The sequence below is a fragment of the Oryzias latipes genome, chromosome 9 (assembly GCF_053564925.1).
Source record: "Oryzias latipes strain Hd-rR chromosome 9, Olatipes_Hd-rR_3.1".
Lineage (NCBI taxonomy): Eukaryota > Metazoa > Chordata > Actinopteri > Beloniformes > Adrianichthyidae > Oryzias > Oryzias latipes.
Window position 1 is genome coordinate 24,348,724 of NC_136245.1, and position 15,194 is coordinate 24,363,917.

A 15,194-nucleotide genomic window follows, 5' to 3' on the forward strand; every position below is an offset into this window, starting at 1 on the left:
ACTTTGTGTTATATTTTTATATGAAAAGTGCTTTATAAATAAAGTTTGATTTGATTTGATAAGATGTACAATTTATTATATTTCAATTAAACTGCAAATACTTTGAAAAGTTTTTCTTTTCAATATCTTTTCAGGTTTTACTGATAGTGTTTAGATCAAAACTTTTATTTCAAAAAGTCAAATTAAAAGTTAGTATTGCAGCCCTTTACCTGTTTCGACTAAAGATCTCTGTTATCAATCGTCAGCTTTGTTGTCCTTTTTATGTTTCTTTTGCCTCTCTTTTTTTAAGGTTGCCGTGATAGGTCTACTTATTCACATTTATCAGGTTGGAACTTAATATAGGCTATTACAAGCATTAAACTGTGGTTTATCTGATAAACTTTGTAGATTATTCTACATTTGTATTGCATTGTGCTCACAGCTCCAAATAGGAAATTTCATGGCAGATTTCAAATCGAGATTTTTTGGAAATACCATTTAAATAAATATATATTTTTTAAATTAATAATAATAAAATTACTGCTTATAATGTATATTCTTTGTGATTTTAATGAATTTTGCCTTTATCTATGTGTTTAATCAGTGAGTGTCCTTGAGTTTTTTAAAACGTGCTTTCAAATTAAAATGTATTATTATTATTCTAGCTGTTAAATTAACCAATAAGGAAATGGCCTGAAATATTGTCAACCAAATGTACAGAGTGAATGAATGTACTGGAAATGACGTTCTATTAAGTTACTTGTGTTGTGATGGGGTGGGCTGATCTGATGCTTTTTTTTCCAGGCTGTATTTAACAGGAAGCGCGTTCTTGAGTGAGTCGCGTGGGCGCGTGAACCTTCAGCAGAGCAGCAGAGGTGGAGCGCCTCCTCAGCCGCTACGCTGCCATATATCAGGTTTGTATTACTATCAAGATCCAACTTTACTAAATATTCTCAAAATAGGACCGTTTCCCACCTTCCCAGATATGTATAGTTTAGCCAGTAGACATAAAATCTGTTGGTTATTCCAGTTTTACATATCGACCCAGAGGGCGTCTGCTTTGCTAACGTTGGCTAAAGCTAGTAAAGGCAGCTTTGTTGCTAGCGATGCTCGGCCTGCTTTGCAGTAGTTCTGATTTCTGGAGGGTTACATTTTTGTCAAAGACCTGCGATGTGCGCTTGGTGCTAAAAATAGTTCCTACTTAATATCACGCATTTCTAGTTTGTTGTTTTAAATGTAATTTTTGATTGGAATTGCAGTAATAAAGTATATATGTTTATTAATGTAAATAAGAAAAACCTTTTAATTGTGTCACATGTGCGCGTTAACTAAACTTCATGTAAACACTGCATGGCTACTATATTTTTCTTTCCCTATTTTTGGACTAGAGCAGGTTAACGTTAACGTTCAGGTTTTGCTTGACTGAAATTTCCTTCCCTTGTTTTTTTTTCTTTTTGCATTCTTTAAAATGTTCTCCTTGTTTTAGTCTAAGTAGAGTTTGTCTGGATTGTAGTCTCAGTGGTGAAAATTGCACAACGTTTCCGTTTTGCTGTTGTAAAAATCAAATGCTACTAATGTTGAGAAAGAACCACAGACAAAGACGTCAAGGTTTTCACAAATGATGGTCAAGGCAGCTCCATGACCTGTTTCTGTCACATCATTTATTAAGTGTTTGATCTTATCACACAACACATCTTTTCAAATTCACTATTTACATTGTTTATTTTTAAGTGTTGGTAAATTAGTTGGGTTAGATCAGGGGTGTCAAACTCTTTTTCACTGAGGGCTGTCCTCAAAGGGCCAAATATAACTTATACATGTAACTAAATGCAATAAAAAATAAACGTAACTACTCTTTAATGTTAAATAACTCATTTATTTACTTATTATAAATTTTTAAAGGGACAATTACAGTTGCATAGAAAACATGTTTACTTGTTATTCTAGCAGAAATCCTTCTAAATTTGATTCTGTCAGGTTAGGTTATATGGACAGTTTAAGTCTGAATGCATAGTTGCCCAATCAGATATTTCAAGTCTGATTCCCCCTAGATATGAATAAATACACACCAATTTTTGTTTTTTTTATGCTAAGAAATTAAAAACTTTTATGCTCTTGCGGGCCACATTTGACCCGCGGGCCTCGAGTTTGACACATGTGGGTTAGATTGATGTCCTAAAACCTTCCAAGTCACTCATAAACAACACTTCCCTGGGCTCTAACGTGACTAAAGTGATCTCTGTGGTTTCTTTCCATCTGTGCTTCCTGTGAACAATTTCTGCAATTCTTTCTAGTAACTATGTTGACACACTAAGAAGTGGCTCTCTCATTTTGCGCAAGTGATCTAATGTACATTTCTACCTTTGAAAGTTTAAGAAATGTGTAGTATGTTGCTGATGATAACTAATGTTTATGTTCCTTTAGTTTGTAGATGGCGATGGGTGGACTAGGGAATGGACGACGCGGAGGGAGATCTCCTCCTCTGATGATCGCTGCTCTTATTGCTTGTATCTTAGTTTTGGGTTTTAACTACTGGGTATCCAGTTCACGCAACTTGGAGCTACAGGTGGGATGGCTTGCATTTTCATATATCCAATTACAAGGAAATATTTCTGCATTGTGGTGAAATGTGATGGTTGCTTACCCAAGCTGATGAGTTCAAATGCCTGAAGCAACTTGGGGGTTTTTTTTTTTTTTGTGTGCGTGCATTTGAAACATCTGATTTTTATTTTTATTTTTCATTAGAGCTTACAATCTATGTAACAATGGTAGACATCTGGCATTTGCAATTAAATGGAGTTACAGGAAACAAAAAAAAAAGGTGAAATTTCGTTTGTCACATTTTATTTATTAGAAATAATTCAGGGGAGCTGATAAAAAGAAAATGAGGGGAGAATGGTTGACAATTGCAAGTACTCTTCTCTTCTCAATTCTAAAAAAAAAGCCTGGTAAAACTTGTTTAACAAGTTAATAATACCTAGAACGAGGTATAGGGTTTCAGAGGATCGGCTTTCCGTGAACCAAAAGTTTTTACGTTTCAGGAACTACTGAATAAAACACCCTGAATAAAGCTTTTATAGTGTACCAAAGATTATGTGTAGTTCATTTAGTAATTAAAAATAAAAAGTTTGTAAAATAAATAACATGAGCCTATATTGCATGGTCAAAGAGATGACATGCTTGAAATGATGGAAGGTAGCCACAAAATCTAAAATGTGATGCCAGCAAAACCCTTTCAGAAAGGTTTTTCAGAGCACAAATGAGGGAATTATGCAATGATATTTATAGAGTTTACACATTAGTTTATGGCGTGTGAGATTGTTCCGGTTTGGCTTAACAGACTACTATTTAGCCATTCACATTGATATGTATAGGTTTTATCGGCAGACGTCTACATAAATCTGCCCAATTTGACATTACAAGTTCTTGGATGTTAATTTTTGTGATTAAAAAAAATAGATTTGCCCGGCTGGCTATACATTGTCATTGTGCAATATTGGTGAAGACAAACTAAACACAATGCTGTTATGTTTACATGATGGGTGGAAGTCACATCTTTGTCTTTTTCCAGACATATTGGGTTTTTCATCCATGTCTTCCTATGGTTAAATGCTGTAACTTAGTTGTTAAAGAATGATGTAAATGTAGCAGATAGTTCACAATAATCGTATCTTTGCACACACAGAACAAGGTGTATGAGTTGGAGGGCCATGTGCGGCGCGGAGCAGCTGAGCGAGGAGCTGCAGAGATCAAGCAGAATCAGTTCCAGGGGGAGATCCAGAGACAGAAGGACCAGATTGCTCAAATCGAAAACTTTTACAAGAAGAAGCTGGAGGGAGTTCAGACCACCTGCAGCCAAGAGCAGGTGAACACCAGCATCATTCTGAGCTGAAACTGAGAATTCTAGGGCTTCGGAAAATGTTTGGAATCCGAGCAACAATAGGATCCTGAACTGTCAAACTGCTGTAATGTCGCTCCATCGTGTCTTTTAGGCCACAATGCAGCAGAATGTTTCCTTCAGTACCAGAACCATAGAGGACCTCAAAGGTAACTTTGAAACCACTTTTTTCTTGTCTCATTCTTTGTTTCCTATTTTAACATACTATCCCACCTTGTTTTTTCCTGTCCTATAGTTCAACTGAATCAGTTAAATGATGACTTGGGGAAGGTCCAGAAGGAGTTGCAAAACTGCAAAGACAACGTTGAAACACTGGACAAAAAACTCACATTTGACATGTAAGCCGAAGAAATATTACGCGGAAGGCCTTTTCCATGTATTTTATTTTTACTTCATATGGTTCAGTCTGACAACATTCATACTCTCTGCAAACAGACACAATGAAAATGCTGCAGGAACTTGTTTAGTTATGTAGATAATCATTACTTGTATTCACCGAAATGGAAAGTAGATGTGTTTGGCCTCCAGAACACTATGTCTACACAATCTCCTGCTGCGTTCGCTCACACAGTAAAGCTTGCAATTGAATTTCCAGAACAAAAGACCCCTGTACTCCGCCCGCCTGTTTCATAAATGTCCCAAACGTCTGACAGACAGGATGGAGACTTGAATGGATCTTAACTTTATTTCAGGGGAAAAGTAGTTTTCTGGCACAAATTTTAGACACGAGACATTTTCCATCTGAAAGAGAAAAATACTTAAGAAAAATAAAAATAAAACACAGAGTAAAACACACGTACTACCACAGACCTGATTTCCTGTTTTCTGATTTCCTGTCTTCATAATTTAGGTCGTGCTATTTGTAAAACTCGAACGTTTTTTTCATCAAACTGTGTAGAGATGTTCATCAATGTTATTCAAGGTGTAGATTTTTATTAATTTTTAATATTTTATTTTAAAAAATGTTAATTCTATGCTTTACAAAATAAAAAGCGGTCATGATTATTTAAGTTAAGAGACTTTTTAAATTTTAAAAACATGCAGTTTTTTTGTTTAATATTTTGGGGTTCGTTTTCTCCAGAAAAACTGCCTCATTGTTTCTCTCTTTTGCTAGTAGTTGCTTAAGCCTTTACACCCTTTCACACTTCAGTCCAGGTGAACACAGGTGTGTGGGTTCATGTCTGCAGGGCTCACTGTCAGTCCCAGGTCCTTTCTCAGAAAGAGCTGTGCGACGACCGAGTGGCCAAGGCGACGCTTGAAGTCCAGAAGAGGATGGAGAAGCTCATCTCACCTGAAGCGGGCATCTCACCGGTGAGTTGGTTTACATGAGTAACATTGTAAGACTGCATCTCCTCATGACTTCAAATAGATTTTCTGTTGAGCCTCAGAATAAAGTTAGCCCAAAATGCTCGTTCAAAAATTGGGTTGAAGTCTCTTAGCTGAAAAAAGCTTTAAGCTGTGCTGCTTAGATATGGGGAATTTCTCAGAATGTGTTTTGTCATAAGATTTTAAAAAGTTGCAGAAATTAGAATCAAACATAAACTCAGATAAAATCCCTTAACTTTTTTTTTTTTTTTTAAGCATAGTTTGGTAGCAATTTTACAACACGTTTAATGCCAATTAATAAACTACCGTATTTTCCGGACTATAAGTCGCACCGGAGTATAAGTCGCACCAGCCCAAAAATGCATTATAAAGTAGAAAAAAACACAGATAAGTCGCACTGGACTATAAGTCGCATTTTAACTTTCACAACCTTATATGACACAATCATAGCAGACTGTTTATCTCATAATTTCACAGTAATTTTTTTCTCAAACTTATTTATTTATTCTTTTCATGAAGCATCATTGGCTAACTAATACTCTGTTTTCATCCTGTATTTGTAGAAACAGTTTTCACTTTTATTGCATTTCCGAATCTATGAAATCATTGGAAAATAGAATATTATGTTGTTAGCCTTCAAGATCTTACTGTAAAAAAAAGTTTGCTGATTCTCTGAGTCACTTAACATACTCTTAACACTTAACATACCTCATACATCAAATTGACCCAGGAACATCATCTCTGTTCCTCACAAATGAACATAACAGGAGGGTTAACAATGTATTTATTTCAATTTATTTCTAATATAAGTCGCTGCGGAGTATAAGTCGCACCCCTTGCCAAGCTATGAAAAAAAGGGCGACTTATAGTCCGGAAAATACGGTAATGCTTTTCTTTTGTGCATCTCAAAAGTTGGTGCATTTTTTAAAGATTTTAACTTCTGTACATTAGGTGATACCCCATCCTTCAGCAAGGATTTTTGCAGATTTTCTTACTTGTTTTGTCTTTTGAATTTAAAGGAAATACATTTTATTTTCCTTGCAATGCAGGAAAACAAAGTTAAAGAAGAACTGCAAGAAAACTCAACTGTTGTATTGGTGCCAGAAGCTGAAAGCCACACTTCTATCATCTCTCAGCCCAAACTCAATGCAACTTTGGAGCTCCAAACCAATGAAATTATCACCGACAGAGGTATACAAGGGAGAATACTTTCAATTTGTTGTATACTTGTCTTAATGCACTCAATGCAGTTTAGCGTGAAGTTTGAAATGTCACCATTTTTTTCCCCACCTTTTTGTTTTTTAGGCTCTGATGCCTCACTAAGCAGACAGCAGGACAAGAACCTCCTGACAGCGCCTTTACAGTCTGTTCCGCCTGCTGCTGGACTCAATGAAGTAGAGCTGTCAAAAAATGAAGACCTCACAAAGGACAAGGCCGAGGCAGATGAGGTTAAACCTGTAAGCCTGTCTGACAATAATAAAATGGAGGTGATGAACATTCATGACGAGGAAGCCCAGATTGAAGGTATAAAACTCCCGGGATGAAGAAAAACATCAATTAAGGTTTCTTTAAACTAATGCTCCCATAGTGTTAGGTGTCAGATTTACTTTTATCTACATTGCTGGACAGTTCCAACAAAATGCAAATTTTGCTTCTTAGAAGTCGACCCAGGGCTGGAAAACATGCTGATTAGTCAGGAGAAGGCAGAGGATCGTCCGGTTGGTCAGAGGCCTGAGGAACAAGACGAGTATGACGCAGAGGAGCAAGAAGTGGATGGAGTGGATATGGAGAAAGAAAACCAGAGTATGCTGACTGAAAACCTTGGTATGTGTTTGTTTCTCAATTTACATTTTTAAAAAAAGCAAACAAGAGCACAACTGCAGCTTAAACCCCTTACTTTGTAATACAGTTGGAAGACACTCTGAGGAAAAGGATGTATTTGTTGAAAGCGTGAACGTTTGTCTCATGCTTGTTGACACTTTTCACTTTTTGTTAGACAAAGACATGGACGAAGATCCGGCCGACTACAACGGAGACGATGAAAACGAGGGAGAGTTTGAAGCAGACAAACAAGCTGCTCTTGCCCAAATCTGAGGTATGCACTGAAACACGTCAGGGAGTTTTATTGTTTTTTAGTTTTCTTAGACTTCCATTTTTCACAGTTGACACATATGAGAATAAAACATTCTGTTTAAATCATATATATCGCCTGTAAAAAGCATAAAAAATCTCCAAGATAAGGATGTAATGTATTTTTCACACTGAGAAGTGCACCAGATTATGAGGCGCAATCTAAGCAAGAGGAGGAAAAACACGGTAATGCATAAGGTCGATGATGACTACACTACCCAGAATGCCTAGAGGGGCCAAGAAGCAGGTGATTTGTGAGAGGGGTTGTTGGGAAGTTCTGTGTATTTCGTAGCCACTTGTGTTGTTTAGGACTGGGTATCACCAATCATTCCCAGAATTCACCAGTACCTGGATCGACTTGATTTTTCAATTCAGTTTAGAATTTACAGGGTTTACAAATTTAGACATATTTGCATAGAAATAAAATAATAATCTATATATGTTTTGAAGATATTCAGATTAATCTAATATAGTTCACATACTTTAAAATTTTGTAGTGAAACCCAAGAGATTGGTAACACCATACAGTGTTACATGGGTTCCCCCAAGGAGATGTGCTCATCATTATGTTCTGCCTCTCCTAGAGATTTCAGTTTGGCCACTAGGTGGAGCTCGCGCTATAGCATTACACTTCATTCCAAAAGATTTGAGCAAAGAAAAAAGGCGTTTTAGAACACAAATGATTACTTTTAAAACAGAGTTTGGAAAAGTCATGTCTGTGAGTATTTAAAGCTGTTCATTTAGTCAGTATTGTCTGTTTAGGTCAACCAAGCCTTAGCATTAACCATCCTGTAGGAAATTCCATTATACCTATAGAATTAGGGCTGCTCAAAATTGCAAATTTATCGTTATCGCGATATCAAGCTGTGTGATATGTATAGTCAGTGAAAATTTCAGTAAATGGTAACCCTAAATGTGCTAAAACAATATAATGGCAGCTTGAAGTATTTAACAAATAAATCCCTTTATGCATTTGACCAAGTGGGTGGACCTCATTGATGTTAGTTTTTCCGCCTCCTGTGTAGACGAGGGTCATTTGGAGTGGAATTGAAGTAGGGCTGCACGATATGAGGAAAACTCGCGATATGCGATATTGGTGATTAATATTGCGATAACGATATAATTCGCGGTATATAAACAAATAGCAAAACAACCAAAAACATAATTTCCGTGTTCACTGCGATTATTGATTTATGAAAGCTTGGATCGATGAATTGTTTTTCTTGTTATTCATGTGCATTTAAGCAGCCTTTGCAGAGAGTTCAACACGAAACATAAATCAAACTTGATTCTCCATAACTACAATACTACCGTACAAGCAAAACTACCAGTATATATTTTGTTCAGTTCATTACATTGTAACAGTACTTTGCCAGGCTCTGGACTACAGCACCCATAATGCTTTGTGAAACTTTTAGGTGTACCTTACGGCTGAAATGAATATGGTAGTATGTTAGTTGTTGTCTGGCCAGTAAGGGGCTAAAATTTCCTAAACTTAACAAACCACAGAGATACTAGGTGAGGTCAGCAGATGGCATCCTCGAATGACCATTTTAAATAAATCTAATGTAAAACACAATTTTATGCAATATGGAGACATGTACTTTTTAAGAGCTCAACCTTTTCTGACCTTGTGCAATGTACAGATATTAAAGTCCCCATGTCTAGAGGATCACTAGAAGTTTAAGTAAAAAAGTGTCCATGTGTTACCGGTTTTAGTTAAGCTGTGAACTTGGAACATGTTGAAAACACTAAAAACACAATTTTCATTGGAGTGGGGTTTTTAAATCCACCAACAGTTTGTCACTTTTACTGTGGGACTCAGTGACACAATGCATTTCTTCTTAATTGCAGAGCCGCAGCGGAGAAATGTTTCATTTCACAACAGAAAAAGATCCAACTGAGGATGATGCAACAGCAAGGAACCTGGGAGTTAAACTGTCTGGTTGAATGGACTCTTGTTGGTGGAATACAATTTTTCATTGCTTTCTGGAATGTGTTTTCTCTATCCATGGATTATTTTCTCATTATCTGTAGTTTGAGCTGCATAAAGACATCTGAAAACTTGATATGATTTGGCTTGAAGAATAGATCCATCAGCATGCCTGAAAATCAGAGGATTCTTTCTTGACATTTATTATGTTTACTTGATAACAGCTGCACTTTACAGTATGTGCAGACCCTCGTAGCGTTACAGGGTGTGAAATTCTGCCCCGATTCCAAAGATTTGAGGTATTCAGCCCGACACAAGTCTACCAGCAGAGGGCACTGCAGTGTAAAACTCATCAGCGTCCTCCAGTGTCAGGTTTTTCCCCTTGGGGTGGAAATGTATCACCTGCCTAAGGTAATGGGAGGATTGCATTCCAATTAGATGTGTTGAATATAATCTTTGAAATGCTGCAATTTGGTGTATTTGTCACTTATGTCAAAAGCATTTCCTGTGCTCATGTCTTGCTTTAAGCAATAACATCAGCCTTTTAAATGACTATTGTGTCTCTTCATTTTCAGGGTATTGACGCTCCCCTTATCTGTATTTCACACCACAAAACTGCACAAACATTAGCAGATTTTCACATGAAGACAGGGATCATGTTTTGAATGTATTGAAAGGAACTGCTGAGAATCTTCAAAACTTCCATGCTCCTGTATGCCTTAGCAGTTCTGTTTATCCCTGCCTTTTTTGTCTTTAGTTGTTACTAAATAATGAAAAAGTCTAAGGTTAGTGCTGATGGTGTCTCTCATCTACTTTAATGTTCAAATATGAGGATTTCAGATAATGAAAGTAGGCGGGATGAGCGATATTTACACAAATGAAAAACACTATCACGCTTTGTCATGCTTAAAGCCAGTAAACTTTACTGTAGCTTTGCTCTGTGCTGCCTAAAGCTGCATTCATTACAGGTCATTTAAGTGAAAGTAAAATTTACTTGGTACAAGAAAAACAAAAGGCTTACATATTGCAGGAGAGTATTTGTCATCTGTGTTTTTTAACAAAAAGATGAGATATGATCATCAGGACTTTAAAATATACATAATAACAGTGATATGATTTCTAAAATAATCTACCACACTCCCTAGAATAATCATTTGCATATCTAGAAGCTTCCTTTGCGGTTGGTTGAGGCTGTAAGGCATCGTAGGAGGTTTGGCTCCCATGCATCTGTGTTGATCAAAGGTTTGGAAGGAGTGACCTGAAGCAGATGGTTGTTTGCTCCTGCAGGTTCATCTTGAAGATCTGATTTTTTTTTTTTTTAATTTTGTTGCAGTTTTTCATCTTGATATGATGAAACTGTACTTGTTTTTCTATTTATAGTGTAATTTAAAATAATTTAAAATCCAAAATGCTGTTGAAGGAATAATAAATATAGTTCATTAGAATGAATTAGGTTTGTCAGAACTACAGGATAAAGGTTGAATGGACTGTCAGCATTATTATTGATCTGTACATTCTTGAATATTGTTCGTCTGCCTCCTTTTTAGCGATTTACAGTGATGGTTTATTGGTTTGTTAAATGTGTGTTTATTTTTTATTGTCTTTCACAAGAAAGTCCTTAAATCGTCTTTGTGTCCAGCTATAAAAAGCCAATTTTTAAAACCAGAATTTTTGTGTTTGAAAAAGCTGTAATGATTTTAATGACCCTAAATAACTGTTGTCACAATGCTGTCTTTATTTGAAACTGTATGATGAAATTAATCATTGCCTTTGTTGACAATGAATAATAAAACTTGTTTTTATTGAAACTGTTTGTAGTTTGGTATTTGGTAAGTGTTTTATGTTCCTGAGTCCAAAATAACAAGAAAAAAAAAGAAAAAATATATAGCAAAATGATGCGATAATTGATTTACAACAGTTTTCATTAGTAAGTCAAAAAGAAATTTAATTTTTTTCCCTTTAAAAAAAATATGCACTGTATTTTTTTGCTTTATCAAATAAACTTTGTTAAAATTCCTCGTAGCTGCTTTTTTGAAATTGTCTTACAGAATCCATTAAGACAATGCATTCTGTCCATCCTTATTTCTTTTTTAAAAATGTAGTCAAATGAGGAACGACTCCCATTCAAATGAGTAGTAAAAACTCCACACTATCGAGTGCTGCTTTGAGGCATTTGTATATTTATCTCTGAATTTGATTTTTCAGCAAATGGATCGTCAGAGCATTCAAAACGTTACAGTTATCTTGCCATAAAAACATGCCTTCAAAGATGAGCTTTTATTGTTCTTTTTTTTTAACGTGTGATAAATGTGATCATTTCGTTTTTTATACTCAATTAGAATCATGAATTTACTGTTAGGTACAAAAAAAACGAACTTTAGGACAAAAAACACGGAAGACTTTTTATGAGGATTTCTATCTTAGACACAAATGTAGCCAAAAATAAAGTTTTATTTTTGTGAGATCAAACCAATATGACCACTGATAAAAATCCTTTCAAAAGAATATTAAAATATTATTTTTCTTTACAGATCAACTAATACATTTATGTTCTGACTTTTTCTGTTCAGTGATTCTGTAATGTTGGAGAGAAACATTCCTTTTTTTCTTCTTTTATTTGGTTATCTCCATCTTGCTGCATATCTCCCCATAAAAGATATATGTAAATGTAGCCTCAAAGCTCAGCCAATGAAACAAATCCCCCTAACTCTGATGTTCACTATAAAAAGGTGAGGCACCGTGAGTTTAGGACACTCACATACAGTAGGAGGGAGCCACCATGACACCTTGCTTTGTCCTTGTCCTGCTGTTCTCAGGTAGGCGTTTATTCTAATCCGCCTGCAATATTCAGGTATGTTTAATTAACAGGTGTGTTGTTTTCATTTTTTCCCCATTTAGCATCCGTTGTGGTATCAGGAAGCATTGAAAAGAGGATTGTTGGGAGCTCAGCTTGCAAGAAGGACAGGCAGTACCATGTCCAGATACAGGCTGTGCAGGGGGGGAAAGTATGTGGAGGGGCTCTGCTGAACACCCGCTGGCTCATCACTGCTTCTCACTGTGCAGAACAGTAAATCACACTGTTATAAGCTTCATACTTAGAATAGAGAAAATAATAAATTTCCTAATGCTCATTTTTTTAATCTCACCCTACTTCTTTTTTTCCCATTTTTTCTAGAAAGGTCAAAGTGCAGCTTGGGTTAAACAACGATGTGTCACTCGGTACAAAATTTTTCTCTTTCCTGAAAGGAAACTCCAAAAAGTATGAGCAACAAATCGAACCCAAACAGCAGTTCACCTTCAAAGATGAAAGCGGAAAACCTCATGACATTATGCTCATAAAATTGAACGAGGACATGCCAGGAAAAATTCCAGTCATCAGCCTTCCTTCGCAGGATTGTAAAAGGCCAGAGCTGAAAAGCAAAGTGGAGATCGGAGGCATGGGATCCAAGAAAGCAGGTGGGGCTGCAACGCAAACTCCGAAATAAGTTGGTTGTTCCACCCTTTTTTCAAAATAACTCTAATTTCCAGGTAACAAACTGGAAAGCAGTGTGAGGTGTGCAAGCACAGAGATCTCAGCATGTGGTGAGAATGATAAACCTGACAGTAAATACCAAAGTGATGAGTCCACCACGATGTGTGCCCACAAACCTGGTGTGGAGGCCTGCCATGTGAGTAAAGTGATCACTTGTATCTTGAACTCTCTTCACTTTTCCCGTGACAATGACCACATCTCTGATCTTTCAGGGAGATGCAGGCTCAGCTGTGGAGTATGACGGACTCTTATACGGGATCATTGTGAGCGATCCAGTGGATAAGTGTGCCGACCCCATAGTGATGATGGACATCTGCTACTACAAACAGTGGATCGAAGACACCATGAAAAAAGAGTCAGCCTGAGAAATCCCTGATAATCATTATAACCAGCCAAATTGGATAATTTAGAGAATACAGATTCCTGTTAGGCTCTAAAGAGCATTACGCTAAAATACAATTCAGCAAACCGGTTTTAACCTGTTTTCTGTACAACTCTTCAATTTCTCCATAAATAAAATTATTCTGCTTCTCAGAGTGTTGGCTGTACAAGCATGGATACATCTACATAACTGTTCAACCAATTGAAAGTTGTTGGTTTGACTTCCACATGGCAGAAAAAAGCCCACACGATAAGAATTGACAATGGGGACCCCCACTGTCTGTGTATCCTTAATAAAGCAAAATACACATGTTTTTGGATTTACATCCACGTATTTAAAAGGTTAATGTTATATTAGGTTGCGGCAGACACAATGGAACAAAAAATTAATAATAATTTAACATAAAACAGAAACATTTAGCTGAACATAGACCCAATAGAAGGTGTCCCTTCAGATTTGTATCTTTTTGCAACCTCTTTTGCACACAAAATCAGGTTAATTAGGCTCTATAATGAAAGATATGTTTGTTTCCTGCTGTTTTCATTTTGGTTTTGTGTCTTTTTGAGCAAAGACTTAAGTAATGAGGAGACATTAATACATTTGCTGAAACCTGTTTCCAGAATTATCTGCATTCCAATCTTTTTAATGGTACATGTTTAAAAATAATCATAATTACACAGTTTAAGTGACTACAAGTGAAGTTAATCCTAGCTTGAAACACACTTTGACATGATAATTTGTCACTGATTTTTTTAGGCTTTTATACATTTTTCTAAATTTCCCAAACAAAATTAGTAATAATATAAATAAATCAATCAAATGAATGCATCCAAATGATTAAGGGATAGTGTTTTTAATGTTTTAAAGTCTGATGTTAAATGGATCTTATTTGAATTTCTGAAAAACAGGCTACATGACAGTTCCTAAAAGAATTAAGACACTGTTTTTTTGAACACACACAACACAGGTGACAAAAAATATGATAAAGATTACAAAAAGGGATTAAAACAAACAAACAAAACAACAAACATTGAACAGCTGACAAAGAATTGTGAAATGTAATTGGATGGTTCTGAGCTGAATCTGTCTTTGCGGTTCCACTCGGACCCAGAGACGGCAGTTAAATTTAAATTTATCCTGCCTAATTTCTTATGTCTATCCAACTCAATAATTGTTTTATACAACTCAAATTTACATATTTATCTAACTAAATGTCATATTACTCCAATTCAATTAAATGTTTTTCCCTATTAATATATTGTACTTCTTGAACTCTCATATGTCTTACTTTGAGGAGGCCGCAGATATTCTAATTTGTATAACATTAAAATGGATGATACAGGGAAGATTTACATTATGTAAGTCAGAATTAGTTATCAGGATTCTGACTTTAAGTTCAGTTCTTACAGTTCTTTTTGCGGTCAGAGGGGTGCTGGATAAACTCGTCGTCTTCTCTCTTCCTCTCTTTCATGGTGCAGAAAGAATTAAACAGGATAAAATAACTCTGCAAAACAAAGTAAAACAGCTACAACTAAACACGTTTAGACAAAAACCCACACTTAAACCCCAATCCATCCAGACAGGCAAAGGTATTGGTATCCCACAATTCCTTGTGCTGCTGATCTAACAGCAGCACCAAAGTTACACCTACTTAATTTAATTAATTTGAATGAAAGTAAAATAAATGTCTGATAACTACGTGTTTTTTTAAGTTGACCGAACTCCAAAAATTGATTTATCTTAACTGAGGCAAATAATTAAGTTAAATCAATGTAAAAAGTTTATCTTTCCAACATCCATACGTGGTATTATCACCCTCTCACGGTGGAAAAAGTATTATCTGAGCTTCTTCATCCACTAAATAATCTTCAAATGGACACGCCATGCTCCTTCACCTCTCTGAAAACAAACTAACCTTCAACTAAACCTGCTCCAGACCAGGTTATGTTCAGAGCATGAGTTGCTATGGGAACTTAACATACCCTGAAACATACCTCAATATTTGGAACCGAAA

General features: G+C 36.0%; 2 protein-coding genes across 2 annotated transcripts; both read left to right on the forward strand.

Annotated features, from left to right (window-relative positions):
• Positions 1-753: 753 nt before the first annotated feature.
• Positions 754-11,074, forward strand: golm1 (golgi membrane protein 1). The gene is made up of 11 exons (XM_004072338.5): positions 754-893; positions 2,404-2,545; positions 3,665-3,844; positions 3,972-4,026; positions 4,113-4,215; positions 5,065-5,188; positions 6,253-6,394; positions 6,509-6,727; positions 6,863-7,027; positions 7,200-7,298; positions 9,188-11,074. Exons 2-10 carry the CDS (start codon positions 2,411-2,413, stop codon positions 7,295-7,297), a joined length of 1,221 nt encoding a protein of 406 aa, XP_004072386.1. The 5' UTR covers positions 754-893; positions 2,404-2,410; the 3' UTR covers position 7,298; positions 9,188-11,074.
• A 922-nt stretch (positions 11,075-11,996) lies between these two features.
• On the forward strand, positions 11,997-13,332 carry LOC101170099 (kallikrein-8-like). The gene is made up of 5 exons (XM_004072247.5): positions 11,997-12,082; positions 12,165-12,333; positions 12,442-12,722; positions 12,795-12,934; positions 13,011-13,332. Exons 1-5 carry the CDS (start codon positions 12,046-12,048, stop codon positions 13,161-13,163), a joined length of 780 nt encoding a protein of 259 aa, XP_004072295.1. The 5' UTR covers positions 11,997-12,045; the 3' UTR covers positions 13,164-13,332.
• The last annotated feature ends 1,862 nt before the right edge of the window (positions 13,333-15,194 follow it).